This window comes from Sprattus sprattus (assembly GCF_963457725.1).
Source record: "Sprattus sprattus genome assembly, chromosome: 1".
NCBI lineage: Eukaryota > Metazoa > Chordata > Actinopteri > Clupeiformes > Clupeidae > Sprattus > Sprattus sprattus.
This window is the reverse complement of record NC_137920.1, coordinates 27,620,430-27,629,783: the sequence shown is the minus strand read 5'-3', so window position 1 is coordinate 27,629,783 and position 9,354 is coordinate 27,620,430. Positions and strand designations below refer to the sequence as shown.

At 40.5% G+C, this 9,354-nt stretch overlaps 1 protein-coding gene across 1 annotated transcript; it reads right to left on the bottom strand.

Moving 5' to 3' along the window:
- Window positions 1-5,799: 5,799 nt before the first annotated feature.
- LOC308366775 (uncharacterized protein) lies at window positions 5,800-9,089 on the bottom strand. The gene is made up of 6 exons (XM_080840524.1): window positions 8,913-9,089; window positions 8,376-8,544; window positions 8,165-8,227; window positions 7,743-7,816; window positions 6,771-7,041; window positions 5,800-6,615 (listed from the first exon to the last, which is right to left on the bottom strand). The coding sequence occupies exons 4-6, from the start codon at window positions 7,743-7,745 to the stop codon at window positions 5,903-5,905; spliced, it is 987 nt and encodes a 328-aa protein (XP_080696650.1). The 5' UTR covers window positions 7,746-7,816; window positions 8,165-8,227; window positions 8,376-8,544; window positions 8,913-9,089; the 3' UTR covers window positions 5,800-5,902.
- Window positions 9,090-9,354: the final 265 nt, after the last annotated feature.

The window sequence follows — 9,354 nt, the reverse complement described above, 5'->3', positions numbered from 1 at the left end:
CCACAATGAACCGTAATAACCCATAATTTGTAACTGACTGATGTTTATTTAAATTTATTACACGGCTCTTCTTAATGCTGTAGAATGCTCCATTCACTTGAATGGGGCTTCCCAACGTTCTGCGGTCAACTATTTTCCGATAACTGACCGTTGCTATGCAGTTAATGACCGCTGTCAAGGAAAGTGGCCTTTTTGCCTCTAATTCACGTCTTTCGTAGCACTCCGCAAGTAGTACGGTAACTTATCAATGGAGTTTCAGCGGACGGTTGAGCAGCTGTGTTCTAAAGAATGTTCAACTGTCTTTGAAGTTCAACGTCTTTGGCGAACTATTTCTCTCCTTTTAAACACTACGTATAGTAACAAATGCATTGTAAAAAGACACACGGTGTTAAGTAATTTGTTTGTTTTAGTTGTAACCGTATAATAAGCGGGATAATGTATAGAACGCAGGTCATTGTCGGGAAAATAAGCCCCTTCAGGGTGAAGCAACACCCCTCCGCTTTCGCGTCGGGGTGCTGTTCGCCCTGTCGGGGCTTATTTTCCCGACAATGACCTGCGTTCTATACATTATCCCTTACATAACAATGGATTAGGGTGACATTTTAGGACAACAAATTGTGACTTTCACTGGTTACTAATTAACTAGTTTTTTGAACTTCCTTAAATCCATTTTGATGTCACAGTGTTATGCAAAGGAGAGATGAAAACACCTCTTTACCACTACCCACCCAGGAGTTCTGTGATCCAGATCCAAAACCCAGTGAAAGGGTATGAACAGCTTTTGGAGCATGTCGACAGATCAGTAAGATATACAGCCGTGGAAAAAATTAAGAGACCACTTCAAAATTATCAGTTTCTCTGGTTTTACTATTTATTGGTATGTGTTAAAGTAAAATGTACATTTTTGTTTTATTCTTTAACCTACTGGCAACATTCCTACCAAATTTCAAATAAAAATATTGTCATTTAGATCATTTATTTGCAGAAAAATGACAATTGGTCAAAATAGCAAAAAAGATGCAGTGTCTTCAGATCTCGAATAATGCAAAGAAAACAAGCTCATATTCATTTTTAAACTACACAATACTAATGCTTTAACTTAGGAAGAGTTCAGAAATCAATATTTGGTGGAATAACCTTGATTTAAAATCACAACTTTCATGTGTCTTGGCATGCTCTCCACCAGTCTTTCACATTGCCGTTGGGTGACTTTATGCTACTCCTGGCGAAAGAATTCAAGCAGCTCGGCTTCTTTTCATGGCTTGTGACCATCCATCTTCCTCTTGATCACATTTCAGAGGTTTCTTATGGGATTCAGGTCTCGAAATTGGGCTGGCCATGACAGGGTCCTGATCTGGTGGTACTCCATCCACACCTTTACTGGCCTGGCTGTGTGGCATGGAGCATTGCCCTGCTGGAAAAAACACTTCTCAGAGTTGGGGAACATTGTCAGAGCAAAAGGAAGGCTGAGGTTTGTAAAAGACCATAAGGATTGAAAAAAGCGGACTAGAGGTTCTTCTAAGTTCGTCTTCTCTGATGAGTCTGAAATGTGATCAAGAGGAAGATGGATGGTCACAAACCATGAAAAGAAGCCGAGCTGCTTGAATTCTTGCGCCAGGAGTAGCATAAAGTCACCCAACGGCAATGTGAAAGACTGGTGGAGAGCATGCCAAGACACATGAAAGTTGTGATTTTAAATCAAGGTTATTCCACCAAATATTGATTTCTGAACTCTTCCTAAATTAAAGCATTAGTATTGTGTAGTTTAAAAATGAATATGAGTTTGTTTTCTTTGCATTATTCGAGATCTGAAGACACTGCATCTTTTTTGCTATTTTGACCAATTGTCATTTTTCTGCAAATAAATTATCTAAATGACAATATTTTTATTTTAAATTTGGTAGGAATGTTACCAGTAGGTTATAGAATAAAACAAAAATGTACATTTTACTTTAACACATACAAATAAATAGTAAAACCAGAGAAACTGATCATTTTGAAGTGGTCTCTTAATTTTTTCCGCGGCTGTATAATTTAGCCAGCTAGTTAGCTTTTATCATTAGCAAACTAGTTAGCTTTTATAATATAGCAAGCTAGCTAGCTTTTATCATTTAAAAAAGCAAGTTAGCTTTTATCATTCCCAACTAAACATATGTGTCCAACGTCTGAAAGGGCAGAAACCTTGCAAAAGTCCTTACATCGCTTTTGATTTTTATCATGAGCTTTGTGGGCCTGGGCTCTGAGGTACAGGACAGGGCCAGTGATGGTTCGTCTTTGCATTCCTAGAAAACACACATGGAAAAGGGCTAATGATTTACTAGCGATGCACTTCATTTAAATGTTTGACTCATTGATATTGGTTGCATTAACAATTCAACAAGTCACCTCATCTCATTCTACAGGTTTCATAAATGGGACTTCACATAGCTCTATGATCATGAATGTATTGAAAGAGAGAGGAGAGAAGAGGGAATGCTATACTTTGATCTTGGGTTCACTGTTGGATCGGGCCAAGTGTGATCTCTGGGCTTGCTGTTCCAGTACATCCTGGTGCTTCCTGTGCAAAGTGAATGATAGACAGTTTCATGGTGACAACACCACAAAAGCAGGATGTGTGTTTGTAGCTAGCATTCGCATTAGCATGTATGGTGCCAAATAAAAACTGAGATTGCTCAATCTCACCTAACTGTAGCTCAACCGAAGACTTGAGGACAGTTTATCATGACCATATAGGTTGTTGTGGAATGACTCAAAATCTATACAATGAAATCGATAGGACAGATGATGCTAGTTCTCATTATCTGGCCCAGCAGACAGATGCTAGGCCCTACAACCTGTACTTTAACTGGCCTAATACAGACAGCAGCAAAGCATGGACCATTCCACACATCTGCCCCTGTGTCCTGTGCTACCTGCCGTATGGCAGAACTACCCAGCACATTAAAGGCAAGTTAGAAATCCACAGAAACTCATGTTTCTCTTGCAGTTCATACCCTTTCTCAGAACTCAGCAGCTCCTGAAGTGACTGGACCTCATCTCTCAAAGCTCTGATAGTCTGTTGGAGAACACACAAACACAAGATAAACATTACACACACACACAACTGTTTCACCCACTGAATCAGTGTAAAAGGGTAACAAACGTTCCTTTAGACTGGACATTAATACCTCCTGGGCCTCTATGAGTTTGTTCTCCTTCTCCTCCAGTCTCTTTTGAAGGTCTTCCATTTGTAACCTGAGGAGCAAATTGGACTTGATCTGGGGCCTCATGTACAAAGCGTTCATAATACAAAATAATGTATACTAACACGTGGCACGAAGTTGAAAAGCTGTTGAACAGCTGCAATATCCTCTAATAAAGTTAAAGCTGCCATCATTATTAGATTCTGTATTGCATAGCATGGCATCTGCGCATGCTTACACGCCCATGTATGTACCTGCATGCATCTTGATGTGTTATTCTTTGCAGTAAGGCCCATGTGTGAATACAGTGTCAATAATTTTGAAGTCTTACTGTTAGATACATTATATTAAGAGGCTAATATGAATGAGACAGAGACCAGGAACCAGCACGTTATCTTTTGCAAAATTAAAAATATCTTTATTATAACAATATAAGTGAAAGACAAACTTAAATTTCTCAATTGACCTACCGCTAAGCCCCGCCCCCCTTAGTTACTGTTGCAGTACTCTCTGACAAACTATAGGAGCTGACTAGAGTTGACAGCTTTATATCCCAAGAGGCTCTAGGCAACTTTTGGAGACAGAAGGACCTGATTTCGCCTAAAAGCCTTCAAAAGGGACTTAATTATGCAATGGAGGGATATGTACAAAATGTAAAACTAGATATGATTGATGACAAGCTTAAATTGGAGGCGAGAATTTACAGATCACAATGCAAGAGGGAGAACGTGTCTTTAAAAAGTGCCACCCCGTGCCTAAAACCGCCCCTGCTTGAACGTCTACTCCTCATGTCACGAAGTGGCTAACTAACTCTCCGTAACACTATGACATCTAATGTTAATATATGTTTTTTTGGTACTGCTTCAAGTCTGTCAGTTTTCCCGCTAAAACTACATAGGTGCCAGTCTAATTCGTTCGGTTTGATTACGCTTACCTGAAATTTTTGTGTTCTCCCACGCTTAACCAGTTCCTAAATTTAGCTTAAAGTTACCTCTAAGAAAATTAATTTCAGGATGCGTCAAAGAAAAGCGTTATGTGAGAAACTGTATATCAGACATAGACATAGATGTCTATGCCTGCTTCAGACATTCAAATTAACACAAACTTCCGTCCACGGTGTGACGAAAATAAACGAAAATAAAAGTTATCATACAGTTTAACAGTGCGTGAATGACAGCGTAACCATACGCGTCCAACGCTTTGAGTGGGCGTGGTGTAGCGTGTGGAAATAGTATAACAGACTGGACTGGTGCGCTATTTAGCAGGCTAGCCCGTAAATAGGCTATCTTGTCACTTGTCTTTATATCAAAACTGTCATTCTGTTCAAGTAAGCCCAGGATTAATCATACCAGGAACAACAGCAACGCCTTGCAAGGCCATCCAAGCCTTTTTTTTTTTGTTAGCAAATTTAACAACCGAACAACGCCAGAGTCCTGCAATCTTCAAACTCTCAGAGACAACTTGAAATCAAATTATGTTTTGACTGGCTGTTATTAATCCCATCCAGAAATCTAATCGCTGATTACATTTATTTTCGTGTATCTCGACTTCGAAACGTTCTAGGCCGTTTCCTATATCTATGTTTTAGCAGATACTAATGGGAGACGGGCGCTGGTTTTACGGACAGATGTGTTCCCTAAATAGGCGTCTTCTTCCAAGTAATTCATTGCGATTGAAAAGGTTTTTCACCAGTGGCCCAGACGTTAGGAGCAGGTTGTACTTGTATTCGATATATTCTATGTGGTGTAAAAATGTTAAAAATATTAATTTATGATGCATTATAATCTCGACATTTTATATTCTCTAAACGTATAAACTGTCGGTTAAACGTAACATATAATCTTAAACGTATTTGTTCTCGTCTCAATTTGCAATAGTCTCTTCCTCAAATCCAAGCAGTCCTACTTATTTTCCTGTGTGTTAAAGCGGCAATAAGTAGTTCTGTTCCAAAACTAGCAATCTAACTACATTAAAGGCATGCAAAAACCTTGCAAAACGCCACCAACAACCCAGTTGGCACTGATAGAAGCTTGCCAACACACTAACTTGTGTCTTTTGACAGTATAGCTGGCAATGTAATGCTGTGTAAGCTTTTACCCATTTTTGCCGGGTGTTCCAGCCCGTTACCCAGACCTGCATAGTGCATCCTGGGTGGCTATGGGAAAGACAGAGGTGTCTATCCGTCCTTCACATGACCATATGCTATCAAAATGAATTGGAGGATGGTACCAAAACCAGTTGCCTATAAAACAATATCTCAAAAAGTGTCAAATTGATGAATTGTGTTGCTTTAAAAAAGTAGTAAATTTTCCAGTCTTCAGCCATGTTCATATATAGACCTACTTTGGTAACAACATGTTTCCTGAGCATGCAGTCGATGTTTACATATTGACGCAAACACTTGCAGCTGTCAATAAAGCCGATTCATTTCACAATTTGAAAATCTGATTTAAAAACACATCACAGGCAAACTACAGGACTTCAAGTTACCACTATACAATAAATTGGCGGATTTTTTCCTCTCTTTGACCAAATTCCACATACATGTTCACATGCTATAGCAAAATGTCTATACATTATTACAATTTTTATCATTGTAATGGATGAATCTTAACATGGTAAAGTCAAGCAAATAACACAACCTCATGTTACAGCTTCTCTGAATAAACACATAAATGAAAACATTAATAATAATAATAGTAATACACTTCTTGAAGTTATTACTGTCCAACATCCTCTTGTTGAGGAACAGCACTGTCCAGGCAACACTCCTCTCCATTTTCAACACATCCATGTGTCTCTACACCCTGTGGAGTTTCTAAACTCTCTGCGTATGGTGAGCACTGGATGTCAGCTTCCCCAGTTTGCGGCGTGCGTTTCTTGCGTGACTTAATGCGAACATCGACCACAGGGTTCCCATCTTCGTGTTTTCTCTGGTGCACTGCACGGGCACTTGCTTGAGTAAACGCCTTCCCACACACACTGCAGCTGTAGCGCTTCTCTCCGGTGTGTATCCTCTTGTGAATGCTGACGTAGGCTTGACTTGAAAACACCTTCCCGCACAGGTCACATTTATTAGATTTGACTTGACCAGACTTTCTCTTGTCTTTCTCTTGTCCCTTTGTATGTGTTCTCTGATGCAGTTTGAGGTGATTTAATTGAGAATAGGCCTTACTGCACTGATCGCAGGAATGAGATTCACTTTGGGTGGGCTTTTTCTTGTCTTTGCGTCCAGATTCACGGCGGCTTTTGATGAGCGGTTTCTTTTTGTGTGTCCTCTCATGCAGTTTAAGGTGATTTAGTTGAGAAAATGTCTTACTGCACTGGTTGCAGGAATAGTTTCTTGTGGTTGACGCCGTCTGGTCTTTGTGTGTTGGTTTCCCGGATAAAGAAGGTTTGCCTCCACCTTTAGAACAGGACTTGAAGCGTTTACCTGGAACACATTCAAAAGGTGAAGATGTTTGTTATTTGCTTTGACAGAGCTTATATAGAAGTCACTAATTGGTCAATGGCTGACATTCTTTTGATTTAACAAAAAACAACTGACAGCCAATCAGTGAGGCACCACAAGCTACCATTCATACTTACTGTCAGGGACGTAATCGCCATCTCTTCCATCTCCATCATCATCGTCTTCGTCGTCGTCTTCACTCTCATCAGCATCATGACGTACCGGTTCTTGCACAAGGAAGACTCCATTAGGTCCCAGTTTGTGTCTGCAGTCCTCCAGACTCACTGTTACCGTCTTCAGTGGGAGCTGCTTTGGTGACCTTTCAGTGTTACTGACGGAGCCTGACGGGCCAGTGGTGTTGGCTTCATAGGTGCCGGAAAGTAAGCGGGTGCTTTGGTCCACACACTCCTACAGTGAGAAAGGGTGTTAGGTGGATGTTTCAGCATAACCACAGTAAAGACAATCATATCAAATGTGACCAGAAAATGATGATGTACAATGTTCCATTTGTTTCCGTAGTTACACAGACTATGGGTGCATTCCAAACAAAAGGTTGTTGCCTCGTTGCCATAATAGACAGGTGTCTCACAAGACATGACTTCGAGTGAGGGCATCTTCTAAAAAACTTTGGTTTTCGAACAGCCGTCGATGCCTTGCTGTCCTGTTAGACACCCTACTGAAACAGCATTGTAGCCCGTTTCGAACGCACCCTATGTATTGGCCATATCTGTTCTGTTCTGTTCTAACATCAGTATTTTTTTTTATAATTCGCCATTTTTACCTCAGCATAGAAATTTGGAAAGCTACTGTCACGTTTCTGCTAACAGAGTACAATATTTTCACCCCTTCTGTGTTTATCAGACAAAGGAGCAGAAGCCTGATACAAAAAAATATGAATGTCCAAACATTGTTCTTAATTAACATTTTAAAATGTTTTATCTGAATTGAAAGAAGTACAAAGACGTACCCCAGTCCTCACTGTTAGTTCTTGCTGGCTGATGTTTGGGCTAGTTCTATGACATTCTGACCCTAATGTGCAAGAGGCTAATAGCATACGCGTTTACACACTCACGAATGCAGTAAAACAATGATAAGAGAGGGAGGGGTACCATGGCCCCAGTTTCAGTGTTGGATCCGAGGACACGGGGAGGTCTTGGGGCTCTGGACAATGTCCTGTTGCTTTCTGTGTAAAGGAAACGGCAAGCAGAGCTTAAAGGGATGTTATTACAAAAAAAAAAGAAAAAAAAACAACACTAGCATTCACTGTAATAAACAGAGGATGTGTATGTGTGGCGGTTACTTCATTTCATGTTACATTGGTTGTGAGGTTTAATTCCTTGTGACCAGGAAAATTATAAAACAAGCCAGCTTCTTCAGCTGTACATATGATAAACATCTAGATACAGACACCCAGCATACACAAATGTATTTACTTTTGGCTGTGCCTTGGGTGCAAGGCTTGGTAAAAATACACTATCAATACAGGGTTAATTTGACGGTTATAATAACACGCTTGTCTTTCAGGTCCCACCTGTTCCTCAGAATCCAGCTGCTCCTGTAGTGACTGAACCTTATTCCTTACAGCTCTGATAGTCTGTTGGAGGACACACAAACACATGATTAACATCTCACACACACACACACACACACACACACACACACACACACACACACACACACACACCTGTTTCAACCACTGAATCAGCGTAAAACACACGTTTCTTGAGACAAGACACTTATACCTCCTGGGCTTGTGAGGTTGTCTTCCTTCTCCAACAGTCTCTTCTGAAGGTCTTTCACTTTTAACCTGATGAACTGACTGGACTTGATCTGGCCACTTAGTGCCTGGATGGACTCAGCCTCCCTCTCCTGCATCGCCTGCAATAGGACCTGGGATGCAGAGTTTCACGCCTTGCAGAAAAAACAGAAACAGACCGACACAATTTGATACACATTGGCTCACTTGTCTCTCAAATGCATCTTAAGAACAGACAGTGTGTAATGTAATGACAGAAGAGGCGATGGTTCTTTCCAATACAAGTTAATTTACAGTGACTAAAAATATGTAAGCTACATGTTGCTGGAAAGGTATTCTGTAGCACGAACCGGTTTTAATGGCAGCATGTAATTGATTTCAGTCCCCAGGTAAGGTTTTTGCTTAGCAATGTTATTTTTATGCGGAGTTTTTGGGAGTATTTGCATTTGTGGTCCTTAGAAAGCAGTACAGATTTGGGTAGGAAATCCGGTAGGTAATTTTGCTTTCTGGCCTCATCACTTACCTCTGTGCAGTCAAGGCCCGGGAACTAAATTACTGTGCTTCTCCGACAAGTCTCTGCTCTGCTCTGAGACAGTCGAGGCTACAGTGCGCAGACACAGTGAAAGAGGAGAGATCAAACTACACCATTTTTCGTACCTTAATGTTCAAATAAATGATCAATCCGATTAAAAAGCAAACGTTACAGGAATATCGTTCCAACCCACTTGTCCGAAACAACCAGTCGGCTGGCGAGTCTAGACACTACATTAAGCAAGTTATGCTAGTTTGTGGACAGCCATATATTTTTTTATATACGCAGACGGATTCTGTACGAGCTTAACGATGGAAAGCCATTACAACACACATGAAGTTCTTATTTTAGTAGGCTAACTTACCGCATCCGTGTTAGCGTTCTGTCGAATGCGGCAAGCAGCCAGTATTGATATCAATACGAATGTCAATCC

Bases quoted from the DNA above. Each gene is read 5' to 3' on its own strand.
- LOC308366775 (XM_080840524.1), bottom strand. The intron at 6,616-6,770 runs GTAAGTATGAAT...AATGTGTTCCAG, and splicing joins TGGCGATTACGTCCCTGACA to GTAAACGCTTCAAGTCCTGT.